This window comes from Castor canadensis, chromosome 13, assembly GCF_047511655.1.
Source record: "Castor canadensis chromosome 13, mCasCan1.hap1v2, whole genome shotgun sequence".
In the NCBI taxonomy this organism is placed as follows: Eukaryota; Metazoa; Chordata; class Mammalia; order Rodentia; family Castoridae; genus Castor; species Castor canadensis.
The window spans coordinates 35,343,447-35,364,587 of record NC_133398.1 but is presented as its reverse complement, the minus strand read 5'-3'; the positions used below and the strand labels follow the sequence as shown (position 1 = coordinate 35,364,587).

Here is a 21,141-nt window from a genome sequence, read left to right as displayed (position 1 = left end):
ATGATTGAGTTGAAGTGAACATGTGCTGGTGGAATTTCTACAGGTAGAGAGGAGTAGAGGTCATGGCTGGCAGCTGCCACAGTGTGAACGAAAGCAGGAAGCTTGGAAACTGGCAGGATGTGTTAAGAGTAGAGTAAAAATTCAAAATGGTTACCGTACAATGGCCTTAGACAGTGAGGAGAGGAAGGGCACACAAAGTGACAAGACCAGAAAGGTCCCTCTCAGTGGAAGCCCTGACACTCAGGATGCAAAGTTTGGGCAATAGAAACCAGTTGGTCCTTTGGGAAGTTTACCCTGGAGGCCTGGGACATCTATGGTAGATGCAGGTCCTTATTGCAACAGAGAGTGAGTTGCCACACTCCCCATACTGCTACAGCCACTGAACCAGCCATAGCCCTGAGATTTCTTGTCATACAGGAAGCCTGAACCCCAGTGGTCACTGGAAATACATACAGTCTCCACAGTGCCATTTCACTGTGCTTAGCACCCTCCCCACCATCCCAAAACCAGTCCTTCCTCCAGTGCTGTGCAGTGGACACTGGGTTCTGCCTGCAGGACAGCACAGGGTCACACACAGGAGATGGAGTCGCAGTGCTTGACACCAGATCTGGAAGCCTTAGAGTCTATGGCCTAGCTGCCTTGCCCTACTGAGGGACTGCCTTGGGCCCACCTCCGTTTACAGAAAAGCCTTCCACAACTTCAACTACTTCCTGTTCTTCTACAACGTGCTGCTGGGACTGGGCGCCTGCCTCTCCAGGCTGCTGATCAGCTGTCTCCTGGGCTCCTGGCTGATTGCACGCATCGACAGGACCATCATGCAGAGTGGCTATGAGGGGGCAGACATGGGTAAGGGCCAGTCCCACTGGCCACTTCTGCAGGGGGCTGGCTGGTCTTACACCTGTGTGGCAGCTGCCTGGGGAGATGGGTATCAGAAGCCTAGAGTTCACACCTTTGCTTATGCTCAGAACTTAAGCTCTGATACAGGCCTTAAGTTGAGCAATAGAAACACGGCAATGGTTAGGAAGGAGTTCAAGCTGTTCAATTCTTGTCCATTCAGCAGAGGTTCAAGGAAGAAAGGACGATAGTCAGAGGCAGTCAGTTTTTTTCTGAAAGGTTAGAACTTACTTTATGCAGGCACAGCTCTCAAAATCTTGAGACAAGAACACATTTCAGAATTATTAATTTTGTCACTTGGAAACTTAGTTAAGAAAATGTTCTGTTCGGTTGAAATACTCTAAAATCAAGGCCATTTGGGGGAAGTGAAAGTAGTTTTGTTTTGCTTCTAGTACATGATCACCCAGTCCCTTAGCTGTTCCTGATCTGCACTGAAGCCTTGGTCTTTGCCATTCCTGCTCCTTGCCCCTTTGGGCTTCAAGTTCTCCATAAAATGCACAGATTAGAATGGGACCTCTAAGAATCCTTCCAGCTCATTATGCTCACTTTCTAGATTCCCAGCAAAAGATTCAGCCACCACTGACTGGCAGTTATGTGATTAAAAAACACAAACTGGGCAATGCTGGGAAATGCTACTTGGCCTGACTTGCTTCTGGGTTTCAGGGTTCAGTGCATGGATTGGCATGCTCTATGTGGACCATTATCACACCAACCCTGTGCTGGTCAGCTTTTGCCACATCCTGATCACAGGCCACAGGGAAAGGAAACTACGGAAGTCCATCAAATACTGGTGCCTAAACCAATCAGCAGGTAATGTCTCCCGTTTGAACCTGTACTGGGTTCAGAGAGCAGGAAATGAATACCCAAAGACTCCCTGGGATCCCCAAGATGCCCCAGCTCCCTCCTTTCCTGCCCCTCTTTCTCTGAACTCCATGTCCAGGGTGCCCTTCAATCAGGGAGCTCAAGAGGCTTAGCTCCCAGTGAGCCGAGCTTTGTGGCCTTGTCCTGCTAACCGGCCTTCCCCTTGTTATTGCTAGTGGAGTCTTTCATACCTCATTTGTTTGGGATTCCAACCCCTATTCCAGGCTACACACCAGATGCCCTCCAAAATGGAGCTCAGTTTTTATTATTCTGCACTGTTTCTTACCACCGGCATGCTGAAGCTCTCTTGCCACTTCAGAGCTCAGATGTGTTCACTGCTATTCCCAGCACTGCAGATACTCAGGTCTGTGGAACAACTCACATCCCTCCATCTCCGTCAGGTCCACAATAGTCCCGATCCAGCCCTTCTCACACATTCTAACCACTCTTCCAAAAGCCTTTGAGAGTCATCACCCAATCTCCGGTCATCACCCAACCCACTGGCCTGTCTGCTGTGATTCTACCCTAGGACCCCGCATCTCAGCTAAGTCTAGAACCAGGTGGCTCCTGCTGCAGACCCTCATCAACAACCCCAGACTTGTCTTGCTCAGAAAATCAAAATCAGGGCACGGTTCCCGTGAGTTCACCCAAATTCCGCTGACATGCTCAGATTGCTGACTCTGGCCACCAACATCTGCTCCAAGGCCAGGCTAGACCATCTCCCAAGAGAAGTCTCCATCTAACCAACAGCTGTTCTAGGCACTGTTCACACACATGGAAGAACGGCATTGGTCACTCGTAAGATGGCTACCTGGTCCAAGAGTCAAAGTCTTAGGACTATTTCACTTCCTTGGCAAAAAAAAAAAAAAAAAAAGATAAAAAAACTAAAGCAAAGTCTGTTGAACAAACTTGCCCATTAATGACTTCCACTATCCACGGTGGGGAAATAGCCTTGGGGAGTTACCTGTTGAGAAGGACTAAGTTTAACTCCAAGAAAGAACTTTGTCAGGAGACCATTTTTTCCTCTGGGACAGAGAGTGGCCATCAGTCTAGTGGCGAACTCACTGCTTCCTTCTTTCTAGGCTTTATGGTGAGAGGGAGAGAAGGAAATCCATGATCTTGACCCCTAATCTGGAGGACAAACAGGCACACAATGAGCTCTCTGTCCCATGGCCAAGGGGATAAGGAGTGGACAGAGTTGATCTGGGTCTTGTTGACAAAGAAGATGTTCAGATAAGGGTAGGCTCATCAGGGAAAGCCACCTGTCAGAGCAGCAGCGATGGTGTGGGAAGGCATCCAAGTGAGGAATGATAGGCTATAGCCTGAGGATATGTGATGAGGGTGAGTCATGTAGCATTTAAAGGTGCTGGGAGCTGATTAGGAACATTCCAAGGACACTCAAATGCCAGCTGGGAGGCTTGGACATTTGTGGAGATTTGATTCGGTTTGTGCAGAGGCCTGCACTTACCCAGATTTTTCATGCTGAAGAAGAAGGTCTCTGATGGCCCAGGACCTGTGTAAAGTCTGACCATTTCAAGTCCCTCATGGGCCTAGGCAAGTGCCATGCCCACCAACATGGCAGAAGAGAATCCCTAACCATCTCATGAGTCCTAGAGTGATGTAATTTGGTTGTCATTATTAAGTACCAAGTGTAAACTCAGTCCTGTTGCTTAGGTGTGTTTGCCAGAGATGTCTCCCTTTAGCTAGCTCTCCACAACCAAGTTTTGCCATTCTGTTTCTAGAAACTGAGAAAACTCGGATCCCCACACACCATCTTATAGCTGTGTGACATTGGCCAAGTTACTTTGCCATTCTCCATTTACTTTCTTTATCTGTAAAAAGAGTGTGACACTCCCTAACACCCAAAATTATTTTGGGGATAAAATAGGTTCTATAGGAACACTCTTAAGCTAGTGTCTGGTTTATCCTAAATTTTCAAAGGCAAAAGATTTGACTTTGGTTGTTGCTATGGTCTCCCAAGGATCTGTGGGTTAAAGGCTTGTCTCCGGGGAGGTAATATTGGGAGAAAGTGGAACCTTTAAGGCGGGGCCTAGTGGGAGGTTCTTAGGTCATCTGGGGGCATGTTCTTGAAGGAGATGTGGGATCCTGGTCTCTTCTTCTGTGACCTGGCTGATGAAGTGAGTGATTTTGCCCTTCTATGCACTTCTGCCATAGTGTGCTGCCTTTTAGAGACTCAAAGCAATGGGCCACTCAGCCTTGGACTGGAGCCTCCAAACTGTGAGCCAAAATAAACCTTTTTATCTATAAGTCAATTATCTCAGACATTTTATTATAGTAACAGGAAGCAAACACAGGTGTCATTTTACAGAAAGATATAAATGATCAACTAATATAAGGAAATACACTCCACATTGTTACTCATCAGGAAAATGCAAATTAAAACCACAATGCTATAGTATCACATAATAGCTAAAATAAAAATTAGTGACAATACGAAGTGTTAATGAGAACCTAGAGCAGTGAGAACTCTGATACACTGTGATGTGTGTAAACTTACAACCACTTCCAAAAATTCCTTGGTGGTATCTCCTACAGATGGAGTCATCCTCTGTGACATGATTCCTGCGTACACCCAATAGGAACACCTACATATGTTCATGTGAAAAGAGTCAGAGCAGCACTATTGGTATATTCCTAAATTGAAAAACCCCAAATGTGCTTCAGTAATAGAAAGGATAAATAAAATGAGTTACTTTTTTTAGTAATGGGCCTCTATACAGAAATGAACAATAGTCACATTGAAAATGTATGAAACTTACAAACATAATGCAGGAAGCTCAACATAAAATCTTCTATATGATTCTATTTCAACAAAATTTTTTAGAAAATAAAAGTAACTCAGGAGTTAGCATATTTGTTATCTTTAAGGAGGACTGGGCAATGACTTGTGATGGGGACATACAAGTAGATGCTGAGGAGTTGGTCATGTTCTATTTCTTGTGGCTATTAGTCCCTTTCAGATAATTCACTGTGCTATGCATTTAGGAGTTCCATACTTTGAGGTATGTAGGTATGCTAGGCTTCAAGATGCAAATCCAGTCAGTTGGATACAGAACTTCTTTTCTGGTTAGTCACAAAGTCAGATGGCACAGTGGTTGGTTCAAGACTCTAGAATTACTGAGTCTAGATTCATATCTTGGATCTATTTCCTATCTCAAAGATTTTGGCCAAGTTACTAACTCTGAGATTCAGTTTTTTCATGTGTAAGATGGGTTAATTATAGCACCCCTCTCATGGTTATTAGAGGGATTAAAACTTCTCAATAAATACTGACTCTGATGAGGGTCTCTGTTGTTCCTCCTTCTGAGTACTATGGAGAAGGTGAATGGTGATCTGGGGTAATAATGGAGAAGGATGTGCTGCAAATCAAAAGACATGTTTAAAAATTTATTTCATTTTTGTTTTTAATTGATACATAATTACACATATCTATGGGAGACTGTGAAATTTGATACATGTATACCATATGTAATGATCAAAGCAGGGTTATTAGCATATCCATCACCTCAGACATTTACCATTTCTTGTACTGGGAACATTCAAAGTCCTCTCTCCTAGCTATTTTGAAATATTCAGTGAATGATTAGCTATAGTCATCCTCCTGTGCCATAGAGCACTAGAACATATTCCTTCTATCTAACTGTAATCTAACCCCTCCACCTCAAAAGACATACTTAAGGTGAAGAGCAAGAGGGGAAAAAATCAGGGGTGATGCCAAGGTGCAAGAAAAAAAGAGTCCAGAGGTGTGGTATCTTTTTTTCTATTCTCTGTCATTGACTTCTGACCCATTTCTAAGCTAACCAGGTGGGGGGCTTGTGAAATGGCTCAAGTGGTAAGAGCGTCTTCCTAGCAAGCATGAGGCCCTAAGTTCAAATCCCAGTACTTCAAAAAAAAAAAAGTGTTTTTAAGTGTCTCTAGCTGGTTAGCTTTTCCAGGTAGGACATTGTTGAGTTGGAAGGGCAATGGAAATGCTATCCAAAAGCCAAACACAGATTTTCACATTTGATCCAAATACAAATACAAAGACTGAAGGACTGGGGACATGGCTCAAGTGGCAGAGTAGAGCATCTGTCTAGCAAGTGCAAGGCCCTGAGTTCAAACCCCAGTACTGCCATAAAACCAAAAACACAATAAAAAATTACAGGGTTCATGGAAAAATGGAGTGAAGGCAAACACAAAGTCTCAGAAACATGGGAGTGAAGGGAGGTAATTCTTAAGGATGGGCTTATGGGTGATTTTTATTTTCTTCATGGAATTATTTTCTAATTTTCTGCAATGTGTGTTTAATCAGAACAAAGGATCATGCATGATACAGCTATGCCTATAATACATACTCATGTAATTTTTTTTAAAGAAAGAGAAAGTTCTCAAAGTTGTGCCAGGAGCTAGAACCCAGAAAGTGTCTGGGCAGGGAAAACGGTGCTTTGATGAATACAGCTTGAGCCAGTAGGGCCTCCCTGGACAGGAAAAAGAGCAGACTGAAACATTTCCTGTTTTTTAGTGTGTTTTTCATCTTTCCACTCTAGACTTTCTTTTATCAGCTAAAATGAATTCAATCTTCATTACAAGATTTCACCTAAAAAATTAGCTAGCATTTGTTGCCCTTAACGCAGAGAAACTAAAGCAGATACCTTAAAAGCAACTGAGGCCAATAGGAGAAGGGGACCAGGAACTAGAGAAAAGGTGAGATCAAAAAGAATTAACCTAGAAGGTAACACACACGCACAGGAAATCAATGTGAGTCAATGCCCTGTATAGCTATCCTTAACTCAACCAGGAACACTTGTTCCTTCCTATTATTGCTTATACTCTCTACAACAAAATTAGAAATAAGGGCAAAATAGTTTCTGCTAGGTATTGAGGGGGTAGGGGGGAGAGGGAGGGGGCGGAGTGGGTGGTAAGGGAGGGGGTGGGGGCAGGGGGGAGAAATGACCCAAGCCTTGTATGCACATATGAATAATAAAAGAAAAAAAAAACAACAAGAAGATTTCACCTTGTAAAGTCCAGGACCAAAGAATTAGACTAAAAGAGTTTTCTTTTTTCTACTCACTGTTTTTAATTTCTGATGCTAGACGGTACAGAATGATGTTTGCTATAGCAAGTTGGTATGGGGAGTATTTATTAACAATCTGAACAGGGATCCCTGCCAAGGGAGGGATTCTCTAAGGAGCTGGGCATCCCATGTGAGTTTAAAACCCTAAGACCACTGACTGGTGCCAATCACAAGCATTTTCAGTTCTGGACAAACAAGCTTCAACCCTGAATTCTGAGTCCTTCAAACTCAAACTGAGAATCAGACGGTCTCTTTCAGAGTCTCAGATTCTTACAGGAAGTACTACACTATGCTATCTCCCTGCACCGGTTGGTTTTAACCAAGGCAAAGAAGATAGGATGGACTTTCTTGACCATGATGGCTCAGTGTTACGTCTGAGGTCTCCTACTAGCTTTAAGAACATTTAACTCGCTACTCGGGATGTTCCCTTGTACAGAGAACCTGGCATTGAAGGAAGCAGTTGATTTTCACGGCTCCACGTGGGGCGCTCCCGTTGCTAAGGGCAACTCATCTGCATGGGAAGGGAAGCGTGGGCGTGGCCAGTCCGACCCCTCCCCTCGTTGCCTAAGAGACCATGTGTGTCGGGCCGCAGTTGCAGCTAGACTCTGGCTGGCCGACGTGAGGGGTGCTTTCTGCAGGTGGGGACGTGGCCAGCACTCGGCAGGGCCTCTCTCCAATCTGAGGAGCGCCCAGGGGCTGCCCAGGTTTCCTGCGCGACTAGGGAAGCGGCCAGGATTCTCCTTTGGGTCTCTCCGCACACAGTAGGCGACAAATTGCGTGGCTAGAATCAGGCCGCTCCTTTCCTTCTCTTCGCCCTCTCTTGTGTCTCCTGGAGGGCGGAGTGGGGTCCTGGACCCGAGTTCAGCGCCAGATTGGAGTCCCAATTGCAGCTGACACCTTGGGCCGGTAGACTTTTCCAGAAAAGTTGGGCAGAGTGAAGGGCAGTGATCCTGAAAGACCCTGTGGGTTGTGCCCTGCACGACAGGGAGAGCCAGCCTCCTCCGTGAGTTCGGGGCTCATCAAAGGCTTCTTTCATTGCTGTTCAAAATTAAAAGCCTGAGCCGCCCCGGGGTCCGGCCAGGTCAGGTGCGGCCTCCGGGGCCGAGGTTCTGCCAAGATCTGCACTTGGGGCGAGGGGTGGGAATTGAGACCCAACCAACCCCACGCGTTTCCTGGACTACAGCTTCCCCGCAGCAGCGCCAGCCATCAGTCAAGATGTCGTCAGTGGGGAAGGTGACCAAGGTCCAGAGTGGCAAAGTCTACCAGCAGATCTTCGAAGCTGAGGTAGGACTTCCTGCTGTCCCCTTTGTCTGGGGTCCCTGTGCTACCTCCAAATTTCTCCCCCTCTGAGGGTTTTCCAGTCTGGGAAGCTAATGAAATAGGGCTTTGATGTTACTTTGATTTTTAAAACAATTTCTGTTGGTTCTTACAATGTACTAATAGGAAACTTGCAAACTAGAAAACTTAAATTAAAATCTTAAATTTAAGCAACTCAGAAATAGCTGAACTAACCATTTGGGGCCCTGGGTCTTTTTCTCATGCATAAAAACAGTTCTGACTTTTCTATTTAAAATCTGGATTTCATTCTGTTCTAGTGTGTTCTCTTTAACAGTATCTCACAGACCCATTCCCACATCCATGGGCACTCTTGCACTCCAGGGGTGCTTAGTGGCTGCCCCTCAATGTAGGATCTCCATGCAGTACTAATGTAAAGCCCCTTGATGGCCAACTCAGCTGTGAAAATTGCCTTGTCCTCTTTCATGCATTGTACAAACCAAGCCAGACCTCAAAAGAAACCTACAGACCTTAAACCTTTCCTTCGAAGTTCTGTCCTGTTTATTTAAATGGGATTTTCATTCCTAATGGAAATTATAAAAGTGTAAAGAAACCAAAGGAACAACTGAATTACTCACATGATCCTATAAGCCGTATGCCATTCTAACATTTGACATACTTCCAGTTGTTTTTCTATGCATTTTGAAATTTGAAATCAGACTATGTAATTTTGTTTATAATTTTTAATGTATGCGGCTACATGATATGTTTAACCATACATCATCTCATAAACATTTCCTCATGTCACACAAATTCTTTGTAATTCCCATCTTTAATAACACTTAACATTCCATCAAAGGGATGTACCATATCTACTCCACCAGTCCACTATTATTAGACAGTCCCATTTTTCTAGTTCCTTATGATTATAAAATGGGTGAGATGAGGATCTTGATCTTCATTTAAATTTCTTTTTTAAATTTTATTTTATCCTTTTTACAATTACATATGTAATTGCCCCTCCCCCCACCTCCAAGCAGAACCTGTTCTGCCCTCTTGTTCTCCGATTTTGTTGAAGAAAAAACACATAAGATAAAAAGAAAGACATAGCATTTTTTGCTTGTTTGAAATGAAGATAGCTATACAGGGAGATTCCTTGTGTTGCTTCCATGCACATGTGTATTGCAATCCATGTTGGTTCATCTCTACTGGACCTCTTCACTACTCCTTAGTCCCCTTCCTATAGTGGCCTCTGCCAGTTTAAGATTACCATATTTGCTCCTCTACAACATGCCTTCCTTGAAGTGATGGGATGTCTGTTAAGGGGGAGGAAAGCCCTCCTATAGGAAGACCTTCAATAAGGTCTTCCTGCAAAGTGCCTTCAATAAGGTCTTCCTGCAAAGTGCCTTCCTGGTGGCAGGTCCCCAAGTGTCCATTTAAAATAGGCATAGTACTGGGATATCTGCAGTTCTGACCAGTTCCTTTCCCCTGTCTTCCATGGATCCAGGTGCAGCTGGTCCAGTCCTTGGCAGCCACCAGGAAACGGACTACAGAGCATTCTGTGCCCTCAAAGAATGACAGGAAACCTGTGATGAAGAAGATGGAGATTCCTGAAGGGGCGACAATTTCCCCTCGACAGTGGAAGTGGGCGCACAGCCTCCCCAATGATGGGGCCACAGAAAACCCTGTTCTCTACAGGTAGGTCCTGCCATCAGGCCATGCCTCCCACACTGTGGGTACCTCAGTCTTCCAAGTCTCTAAAAGGGCTCACAAGATGAGTGCCAGGTAGGAATGAAGTCTCATGTACCTCCTTTGAAATAGAGAGGTAGTACCACCAATTTTGAAGGATTATTTACTTTTCTCTCCCCTCCCTAAATAATTATTGAGTGCCTAGGGCTGGGCTCTGGGTAGGGGATCTTACCCCATGGAACTTGAGGCCTCAATAATAATAAATAGCCATGTCTCCCCAGAGTGGTGAAGGCATTGACTCAAGACAACAGCAGACAGGAAAGCTTTCTGAGGAAGGGCTTTAGCTGAGATCAGAGGGTGAGGAAGGGGAAGGAAAGGGGGCAAGTGTCTGAGGGTGGTCCTGGTCCATTCCAGAAGGCTGAAGGTCAGTGAGCCTGGAGAGAGAGCGGGCAGGAGATGAGCCTGGGAGAGGCTTTGAAGGCTGCAGTCAGTGTTTTGTACTTTATTGCAGTAAGCAGCTGATTTGCATCTCAGGTCTCTTGGGCAGTTTTGTGCAGAACGCGAGGGGCTACAAGAAGAGGCAGGGAGGCTAGAGAAGCCCCTTTAGTCATCCTTAAAATCTTAGTAGTGGCTGGAGAGGTAAGGAGAGTATGTGAGGGGAAGGGAAGGATTTTAGGCATCTTTTGGAGGCAGAACCCATGGGACTTTGTGATGGATTGGATGGTTAGAAAGGGGCCCCAGGAGTCCTAGGTCTCTGGCTGGGTGCCATTCCCTGTGATGGGAGCAGGTCATAGTGGGAGAGAGATCAGGCATTCCTTGTGAGCTTTCAAGTTCAGAAGTTAAACTTGAGATTCCTAAGCATGCCATTTCTGTTGGCTGAGCTCAGACTCCTCAACTAGGGGAAAGGGAAAAGATAGCAAAAGAGGACAACCTCTTCCGCTGGCTTCCTTTGAGCTGGGCTTCCCTTTGGCTCCTCACATCTAGCACCAGCCACAAACCTCTTCCCTGGCCTGGCACTCTGGACTGGAAGTCAGGCTTCTACTAACCTGCCTACTATCTCTTTCACCCACTGTGAGGCAAGGACAGACCAAATTCTGGATACAGATCTCTGTTCTGACCTGACCTTTAAATTTTCCTCGGGGAACTTTCTGACCCCCAACACTGTAACCACTTAAAGATGAGCACATTCACTCCCCACCCAGGCCCACACTCGAGGCCAGCCTTCCCCAGCTCTTGTCCCCTGCCTGAAGCCCTGATGATGATAGAGAGACTCAGGCAGCTGAGGTCTGTCTAAGCTCTACTCTACCTCCCAGAAAGGCTAAGTGGCAGGCTGGCTGTGACTCTGGCTCCTACAAGGGTCAGGAGGCCCCTCTCAGATGACCTCTTCTCATCTGGGCCCTGGGGCTCTTGACAGCTCTGTTTGTTTCCTGAGACCGAGGGACTTGAGAACTCCCCTCTTCTCCAGGGCTCAGCCTGGGATCACCTATCATCCATAAATCCAGATGCAACCATCAGTCAGGAGCCCTTGGTGCCAATAGGACAGAGGCTCAGAAAAGACACTTCTCATGAAGTGTGCTGGCTTCCTGGGACAGACAGACCAGACCATCTCTTTCCTAGACACAGAACCAGAGCACAGCAAACTATGACCTAGGCAGGAACAGAGATGTTTGTAACCTGCTAAAGTGACTGAGGTAACTAACTCCACATTCAGAGTTTCTCTGAGGTCACTTACTCCACATACACACTGTCCATGGCTTTACTTTCTTCCCAACCTACTGTACCTCAGTGGTTGGGTCACTAGCTCACCTTCCTCAGTCGCCATCTTTCTTCCCACCCAGCAGAGGTCCCACCCTCCTTCCTAAGCCAGAGCAGCTAGACACCATCCATCACCTGGTCTTTGAGGAGGGCTGCTCTCAAATGTAGCCTCTGGGCAGCCTGAGGACTCACAGCCACCCTCCTATCTTGCCACACTCCCCATGTCCTTCTCCCACATCAAACCCCACCCCGTAGTCCCCTGCTTACCTCAGAAGACAGGCCATAGCTAGGCCTTCCCTGGATTGCCCATGTACCCAGGGGCTGTGGAACAGCAAGATGTGGCCTGGGCCGCCTGGCACCATCCCCTCCAGCCTTTTCACTTTCCTGATGCTGGAAGTCCTTCCTCAAACATCAGTCCCAGGTCTCTTGCCTACCCTGGGCCTCATCCTGGCACAGAAGCCTTTCGCTTCTTGAAAAGGAGCTGTGTCGGGTGCCAGTGGCTCATGCCTGTAATCCTAGCTCCTTAGGAAGTAGAGATTAAGAGAATCGAGGTTCAAAGACAGTCCCAGGCAAACAGTTCGTGAGACCATATCTCAAAAAAGGGCTGGCAGCTAGAAGGTAACACACACGCACAGGAAATTAATGTGAGTCAACTCCCTGTATAGCTATCCTTATCTCAACCAGCAAAAACCCTTGTTCCTTCCTATTATGGTTTATACTCTCTCTACAACAAAATTAGAAATAAGGGCAAAATAGTTTCTGCTGGGTATTGAGGGGGTAGGGGGGAGAGGGAGGGGGTGGAGTGAGTGGTAAGGGAGGGGGTGGGGCAGGGGGGAGAAATGACCCAAGCCTTATATGCACATATGAAAAAAAAAAAAAGAATTAAAATAAATAAATAAATAAAAAGTATTCAGAAAAAAAAAAAAAGGGCTGGCAGAGTGGCTCAAGTGGTAGAGATCCTGCCTAGCAAGCATGAAGCCCAAGTTCAAACCCCAGTACTGCCAAAAATAAATAAATAAATAAATACACGGAGCCTGTGTCAACCACTTCTCCCTCCTGCAATTGCAGTGTGTCTGTTTCCCCACCCTTCCCTGAGGCCAAGAGTCTGGGAAGAGCCTCTGCTTTCTGTGATGCTCCTAAGGCCTTGGCATTCCCCCTCCTGCTCACCCCAACTGCTCTTGCTGAGGTCACCTGGGCGCTTATGTCAACTCTCCTCCCGGGGTGGACCTTTTGCCATCACTCCCTCCTCCAGAATCTCTGGCCCTGGGTTCCTCACATGACTCCCTGGCTGCTCTTGCTCGTTTTTCTTTGCATCCCTTGTTAGTCAGCATCTTCAGGCCTGCCCTGGCCTGCCTCCGTTCAACACTGGAGGGCTAGCAGAGGTCAGACTGGGATGAGCTGATGAGTGACAGTGCCAGAGTCCTTCTTCTTCCTCAAGCCTCAGATGAGGGGCTTGAGAACTTGTCCAGCAAAGGCCAATCTATCTGGCCCCTGGGTGGGTAGAGACCAGCACATGGCAGGGAGTGGAGAGCTGCCAGTGTAAACCAAGTCCTCAGATCTCTGGGGCAAGTGGATGAGAAGTCAGAACCAACAGCAGCTCTCCTTGTCCCGTGGGCTTCTATGGGGTTGCTGTGAGCCAGAGGCATTTGAACTAACAAGGCCTGAAATACCCCTGTCTGCATTATTACCTGAGCCCCAGTGGCTGCAGTCTTTCTCTTGCTGGGTCTGCAGTGGGAACTCGTGAGAAGATGGCTGGAAATTATTGATTACATGGGACTTTGAGTGGTTGCAGAGAACTTCGGGGTTTCTGTGGTGCTTTCCCTGTAGATGGTGCATTCATGGATTTTATTCCAAGGCTAATGACATCTCTACCCTCTCCCTCCCTGGTCCTCCCTGCTGAGACGGCTTTTCCTGGGTCCCTGCTCTCTCTACCCAGATCCAAGCCCTATGGACCTTGGTGTTATATGGGTCATTCTTAGAGTCCCAGCTCTGCTCTAGTGCGCCCTTTCCCTTTCTGGAAAATGGGGTTACTGTGGCTATACATGAGAGTGTGTGCTGAAAGCTTTATGGGACAGCTTATGCCCTTTCTGGTCCTCAGTTTCCTGTATAGAAAATGGCTTGGGTCCACCACCCACAGGGAAGGGATTTATGGCTTGTGCCTGAGGGCAGGGATCGTTATTTCCCATCTAAGGACCCAAACTGTCTCCTGGTTGGAGATGGTCAGGCAACATTTGTCAGGAGCTCTGGGCTCTCTGGAATTGGGGAGGGCCTGGGTAGGTCATTGCTGCTGCTTGTGCTGTTGGAGGACCAGGCCTTACTCTTCTCTGCTTGCTGTCAGGGAAAAGGAAAGAACCAGGAGGGAAAACGCACGTGAAAGCGAGAGCTCCATTGCCGCTCAGGAAGTCCAGAGCCTCCTGGACGACATTGGTGAGCTTCCCTCCATTCTGCCCCAAGGTCAGGTCTGCCCCAGGCAGCAGAGCCCCAGGCAGCGGTGTATCCTGGGACTTCTCTGAGGCAACCCTGCCACTCCCATTGGGAGATGGTCCTCCACCCAGAGGACTACCTCCCCTGAGCATCTCTTCTGAGGGTTGGTCCAGGACAGGGAGCAGCTGTTTGCACAGTGAGTGCTTCCTAGGAAAAACAGCGGGCTGAAGGATGTGATTTCATAGTGCATTTCTCATATCATGTGTTTTCTTCCTAGTACATTTACTAGTTTGATTTATATACCTATATGGACGTCCTTTGTCTTTATGATTAAAAAGTAACCCATGATCACTGTAGAAAAAGAGGAGGGAGATGAAGCAGAAAATAAAACTACTCTCCCCAATAGCATCCTTCTCCCCAGAGAGCCCTCATCTCCCCTTGTTAACCCATGTGATATCCAGCTTCCCAGACAGATGCAGGGCATAGCAGAACATGGAGACTCCTCCTTGCAAGGTGAGGAGTAATAGACCATGTCTCCAGACATCATCCCAAGGAGTAATGACATTAGAATAATATGTGGTAAGTGTTCTCAAGTGTTGGTTATTATTTCTGTAAGTGGTCCCTTCCTGATTTATGATGGCTCAAACTTCACCATGGTGCAAAAGCGTACCCATACAACCATTCTGTTTCTTGCTTTCAGTAGAGAGTTCAACAAACTGCATGAGTTATTCAACATTTTATCATAAAGTAGGCTTTTATTAGATATCTTGCCCACTGTAGGCTAAGGTAAATGTTCGAGCACATTCAAGGTAAGCTAGGCTAAGTTACGATGTTCAGTAGGATAGGTGTATTAAATGCATTTTATCATATTATTATATGATAATCCCGTTGTAATTTGAGAAGCATTTTTATATGCTTTTTTATTCTTAAAACTTAACAAATGTAGTATAATTCTATGCATACCATTTGGAAAATTTCCCCCAGTATTGATTTATTTTTTAGCCATGCAGGAAATCAAATCCAGGACTTCATGTGTGCTAGGCCAAGCATTCTACTGTTGAGCTATACCCCCAGCCCCTCTGTACTTAACTACATGTCTGCAGCTTTGTTCCCTACAGCATTCATCGTTCACCTTCATCTCTTCTCTTTTTCCTTAAGCCTCTATCACTGCTGGCCTGGCTTTGGGATCCCCCTCTAACATATGCCAGTGTGCAGGTGCTTGCTGCCTACATGGCCCTTCCTGGGAATGCATCTCTCTCCCTGAACCTTATCTGTTGTTGCTCTCCAGTTCCAGAGAAGACAAGCACCTTGGCCCTTCAAAAGCAAGAAGAGCACAAGAAGAAGAGGCATGAATGTGCCCTAGCACGCTTTCAGGAGGAGATCGCGCAGATTGGGAAGGTAAGAGTCTGCCCTTTCTCCTCTCGGCTCCTGTGGCTTTCTGGAGACAAGGTCAATCTGTCAGCACCCCAGCCTCCTCCTCTTCCCCTGCTGGGAGGTCCTCAGTGGCTCACCAAGACATAAGACATAGATGGAATAAGAGTGATTTGTTACAAGAACTTGTTGTGAGCACAACTCCCCTTAACTCCTGGAAAAGCCCTGTAAGTCAAGGGCTATTACCCCATTTTGCAGGGAGGCCTAGAGTCTTGCTTGACTAAGCACAAAGGAGACCAAGTTGGAAATGAACTCTGGCTGGTACCAAAGTCTAACCTTTGACCTCCTGATAGTCCTGCTGCTGAGGGGTCCATGGGCATACTCCCATTAACAGCCCACCACTGCCGGGTCCTGATGCACTTTCCCACACTGGGCTGCTGCTCTCCTTCAGATTGCATCTCTAGCCACACTGGTACCTGGAATATTCCCGAAATGGAACCAACCTTTGCCCTTCCAACTCCTCTCTGAGCTCTGGATTTTCATTTGGTCACTTCTCCCTGAGTCTTCTCTGATTCCTATTTCCTGCTATGAATCCCAAATACCACCCCTGTACCCAACACACCAAGAACAGCTCCCCAGCTGCATCTCAGTATGTCCCAACTAGATGCCAGACTTACTTTCACCCATGCACTTCTTGGTTTCAGTCAAGCAACCAGCCTGAGCCTTCCTTCCCTCATCTGAAGCAAGGTTGGCGTTCTTTCATTTGGCCACACTGCTTTAATTCATGTTTCTTGCGTGTCAACCAAGGGTTGGGCCTGATGGCAGCATCTCCTTCACCAGCTGTGAGGAGACTCAAGCGAGTGAAGGAGGACAGCTCCACACAGGCCTTGTCCTCTAAATTCCTCAAGTCTATGTAATGATGATAATTTTTGAGACAGGACCAGGCTTGGTACCTCTCCATTACAGGAAAGTATTCTTCCTGCCTGGGGTGTTGACATCTGGTCATACTCTCCTGGCCCATTGCAGGAAATGGAACCTCTCATCTTGGAGACAGGGGGAGTTTTATCGAAAAAACTGTCTGAGTCTGGTGAAAACATCGACTGTCTCTTCAAAAATGTGGAAAACAACATCAACCTTGAGGACTTCTCCATCCAAGTAGGAGTCCTCCCATATCAGGGCCTGCTCTCCCTTTTGCCCACTGCCCTCTGGTGGCTCGCAGCCTGATCCAGCCCCCCTGCACAGATACTGCTGGAACTGTGGGATAAGGTGGCTGAGACATTCTTGCTCCAGAAGGAGGATATCAAGGAACTGGATGAAACACTGCTCTCGTTGGAGGTCTTGAGAGCCGATAAGGTGAGCTGGCTGTGGATGGGCTCCTCAGTGGCTTTCACTTGCAGGGTCTGTGGAACATCCTTTTGTTTCCTTTGAGTGCTCTAGGAAAGACGAGTCCCTAACTGTGGTGCCTTGTCCTCTCTAGCTAAAGAGCGTGTTGGAGAAATATGTGATTATCATACAGAAAACATCCTACCTCATGCAGCCAGATGTATATAGGCTGATAGATAAAGAAGCTATGGTGAGTGGTTTGCGTGGGTGGGGAGCAGCCTATGGGAGAAGGAGCAGGAACCCCAGGGTGCTCTGAGCCAGGTTCAGAAATGGTGGGCATCTCATCTGTGACCTTTCCAAATAATTCAGGTGGGTCACTTAGGTTGGGAATCAAGTCTTTGCACTTGAAGCATTTTCAACAGAATTCATGAAGCTAACATTTCATACTTCCCTCTGATGTTAAAGCAGGTACTCTCAACATGTAGCATTGGTGATTTTACTGGGCGTACTGGGCTGTGTCCCCACTATCATATGCAGGGCCTACTGCACTGCAGTAGGGAGCCATCAACTTGGGGCATCACGGTCCCAGGGGTCTCCAACCTCACAGGGGACCACAGCCTGCTCCATCGGGTTTTCCAGTTCTTCTTGCCTCTCCTCCTACTGCCATTGTTTTCTGTTAATGAACCTCACTTGCCTCTTGGCTCTGCCCCTCACTCTCAACCTCTCCCAGCTGCTGTCCCTGGCAGTGAAAAATAAGAAATCCAAAGTTGTTCACAATGTCTCCAAACTCAGAATAAAGCCTCACCCCTCTGCTACAATGAAAGGCCTCTTTGTGGCTGCTCAGACACTCATTTTGCCTTCATGGGTTTCCTGGGTCTGTGCAGAGCTGAGCTTTCCAGATAATGAGCTGCCTGGCTGCACGGTGGGCTGAAGAGAGCTCAGTGTTCAGAATCACAGACAGGTCCAGCCTGGCTCCAGGCATGCACAGGCAACAGGGACACAGACCTTCCTCTCCACTGGCCACAGTGGAGACTCCCAAAATGACATGGGCCCTGGGTCTAAAATGCCCTCATCCATAAAGTGGAGAAAACACTTATCCCCAGGACTTGTCAGGAGGATGAGAGCAGAGGGTTCAGTAGCTGTGTTTGGAGATAAGTGAGCATCCTAAAGTTTAGACATTGTACCCATCAGGACAGGGAGTCTGGGGACCAGCTTATACATTGATGTTGTACTTCTCTGTGCTTATTCTTCTTAAAACTAGAACTTGCTCTTTGCACCGTGTGCATTTATCTCATTGAATTTCACAAACCACCCATACTGTAAATAGATTTATCCCCATAGCATGGCTGCAGGCCTGGGTGATAAGGAATTCTTGCCAAGGCTCCAAGCTACAAAATGAAGCTGCCGTCAAGCCTCAGGCCCCACTGAAAAGCGGTGCTGGGCTTTCTGCCTGCTGAGCCTAATGGGGCAGTCACCTAGAGGACTAGGAAGTGTGTGGAGGCATCTGGGCTGGGAAGAGTAGGGAAAGCTGTTCACATTTAAGAAAACAGAGCTGCCAAAGAACAGACCAGTGCCACACAATGGAAGATTTTCCCTGTTCCTACACAGGGGCGCATAGGTGAGAACTGGTGGAAGACAAGCGATGAATGCTGTGCCTGTGGCCTCAGTGGGTCATTGGGCATGCTTTTCTCAAAGCCACCACATGTGGCTGTGCCCTGATGGCTTAGCTCCTTCCTTTTTATTTTTTAATATTTTTATTATTATTTTTTTTTTTTTTGACGGCATTAGGGTTTGAACTCAGGGCCTCATGCTTCCTAGGCAGGCACTTTCATCACTTGAGCCACATCCACAGCCCTTTTTTGCTTTAGTTATTTTTCCGGAGAGGGTCTTGCATTTTTGCCTGGGACCAGCCTCAGACTGTGATCCTCCTACATAAGTCCTCCCACATAGCTGAGATAATAGGAATGCCCCATGCCTGGCTTATTGATTGAGATGGAAGTCTTTTTAACTTTTTGCCTTGGCTGTCCTTCTGAGTAGCTGGGATTTCTTTCCTTCTTCTTTAACAAATAACCTGATGCAGCTTTGGAGCTGGGTTGGGGCTCATGTAGTCATGGTTAAGTCTTCAAGGAAGACCCTCATCACTATCCATGGCTGTTTCCTTGAGGGCTGACCCTCAAGAGCTGATCCTCATACCCTGCCATCACCCCACTCAGCCCTGATCTGCACCTCCCCTGGCTCCTTTCCCGCCCTCCTAACTGAGCCTTGCTCTGATCAGAGAGAGCAATGCCCCATCTAGAGCCCTGCCTTCCTGTAACTTCAGGTCATGAACCATGCTCTGCTGGGCAACAAGAGAGCCATCGCCCAGCTGACTGTCAACCTGATGGAGGCCACACTGCAGCAGGAGCTCAGCAGCCGTTACCGCTGGTGGGAGCTGGTGAACACCTGGAAGACACTCAAGAAGGAGTCCGTGCAGCAGAGCTTCAGGTCAGCAGCCACCCTCTCTTCCCCTGCCCCCACGCTGGGCCCACAGCTCTCTCCTGGCCTACCGGAGCTGCACAAGCTCAGGGTGGCTTCCTCCTGCCCTTTTTGTCATTACTTAAAATGCAGCTGTTTTTCTGTGCTCCTTTTTTTTTAAAGTTAGAAATAGATAAAGATATCAAGAAAAAATTTTAAGGTCACCATTAATCTGTCCTCACAGTAAGAAGCACAGCTAATACTTTGGCATATTTTCTCACAGTGTGTATATATATAAATGAGTATATTTGTATATGCATGTATATGTATAAATGTATATATCTGTATATATATATATACACACACATATATATATATTTTAATTTTTTTTATTTTTGGCAGTACTGGGGTTTGCTAGTACTTGTGCTTGCTAGAGAGGTGCTCTATCACTTGAGTCATGCCCCCAGCTAAATCTTATTTTCTCTCAAATTTTTTTTTTTTTTTTGGCGGTACTGGGGCTTGAACCCAGGGCCTCAGGCTGCTAGGCAGGTGCTCTACCACTTGAGCCATCTGACCAGCCCCTCTTATTTTCTTATGAACATTATTTCATGATCACTCTCTGAGCTCAGTACAAATTTCTAGAAAACATTCATACAATTATCTGTACGATTTCCACTCTTCCTCATTATTTGTAACCTAGGGCACTGGGGATGGGAGAATGGACCTTCCTCAGGTCGATGCCTCCTGCCCTTCATAGAAGAAAGGGTGAGGAGAGGGCCCATCGCCACACTTCCCCACCAAGTGGAGTTTTTGCTGTGAAAGAAGGAAAAGTGTGCTGAGGCCTGCTTCTCCCTTGGGGTTCCATGTGACCTTGGTCAAGTCCTTGCACATTCATAACCTATCTTTTTCTGTACAAAATAGGCATGCACATGTACCTGTGATAGGGTTTTAATGATGACCCAGCAAGCACTGTAGAAAGTGCTTGTGTGGGCCTGGGGCTGGGAGGCCTTTGTAAAGGTTGCCTTTTCCTGGGCATTTCCCATGAGCTGGACACAGGCTTGCATTACCTTATTGAGTTCTCACAAGTACCCAGTGAGGAAGATGCTATCATTGACTCTATTTTAAGGAAGAGAAAACTGAGGCTCGAAGTAGGGGAGAGCTTGCCCAGGGTCACAGAGCAGGTAGGTAGCAGTCAGGACCCCCACCAGATCTGAGCCTGCTAGACCCAAGCTGTTAGAGGCAGAGCTTTGCTGGCTGTTGCTCAGTTCCTCCCTCTTTCCTGTTTCTCTTGTCTTCAGTGTCCTGAAGGGAGGCCAAGTCAGGCAGGAAGGGGCTCAGTGGTATAAGGCAGAGGTGTGTTATTGCCATGGGTTTCCTCCCCTGTTACCCCTGTCGCCCTTCCATCTCCCCTTCATTGTGCCAACGTGTCTGGCTGCCCAGTGAGTTCATGGCCAGTGAGAGTATCCAGGCGCCGCCGGCTGTACAGAAGGAGCTACAAGAAATGTTGAAGACTCAGCGTGGCCTGCAGCAAAAGCGGCTGGAGCATCTCTGTACCATCTGGTATGGGCAGGAGTGGGGGTCCACTAAGATCAGCACCTTTGGGGTTCCCATGAGGAGTGGTGTGGCCCTAGTTTTTCCCCTGAGGTGTCCTCCAGACCACATCACCTCCTGGAGCTCTAGTGTTGAGCTGGTTTGGAACTGTGTTCTGAGGCATGGATGCCCTAGTGTCAAGAAAGATCATGGCCTGTTCGCTGAGAAAGATGCTTGCTATAGCTGTGTCAAAGAGCTCACCAGAGGCAGTGGCCAGGGGTGAGGGAGAAGGAGACAGGGACTGGGGTGCAAAGGGCCGGTGGGCCAGGTGCAAAGCCTTGAACCTCATCCAGAGGTAGTATGGAGGTGTGGCTCCTAAGAGGCTTGGCACTCAAGGTCAGGAAGTCCATGAGGAGGCTGCTTCCCTCACACAGGGGACCTGCTGGAGACTCTTTTCAGAAATTTAGTTTTGTTTTCTAAGTAGCAAATTG

At 47.2% G+C, this 21,141-nt stretch overlaps 1 protein-coding gene and 1 long non-coding RNA gene across 5 annotated transcripts in view; one reads left to right on the top strand and one right to left on the bottom strand.

Annotated features, from left to right (window-relative positions):
* LOC141415401 (uncharacterized) overlaps positions 1-21,141 on the bottom strand; it is a 142,825-nt gene that overhangs the window by 50,419 nt on the left and 71,265 nt on the right. The window lies entirely within an intron of this gene.
* LOC109682572 (stimulated by retinoic acid gene 6 protein-like) overlaps positions 1-21,141 on the top strand; it is a 108,546-nt gene that overhangs the window by 42,248 nt on the left and 45,157 nt on the right. The window contains exons 16-26 of one of the 2 annotated variants that reach the window (XM_074051406.1): positions 683-846; positions 1,558-1,704; positions 8,013-8,113; positions 9,612-9,802; positions 13,887-13,975; positions 15,261-15,370; positions 16,370-16,498; positions 16,586-16,696; positions 16,821-16,916; positions 18,987-19,150; positions 20,561-20,680. In XM_074051406.1, coding sequence (XP_073907507.1) covers positions 683-846; positions 1,558-1,704; positions 8,013-8,113; positions 9,612-9,802; positions 13,887-13,975; positions 15,261-15,370; positions 16,370-16,498; positions 16,586-16,696; positions 16,821-16,916; positions 18,987-19,150; positions 20,561-20,680 — 1,422 coding nt within the window. Of the gene's footprint in view, positions 1-682; positions 847-1,557; positions 1,705-2,284; positions 2,650-8,012; positions 8,114-9,611; positions 9,803-13,886; positions 13,976-15,260; positions 15,371-16,369; positions 16,499-16,585; positions 16,697-16,820; positions 16,917-18,986; positions 19,151-20,560; positions 20,681-21,141 lie in introns of those variants that run through there. The other variant, XM_020157881.2, reaches the window with a different exon arrangement.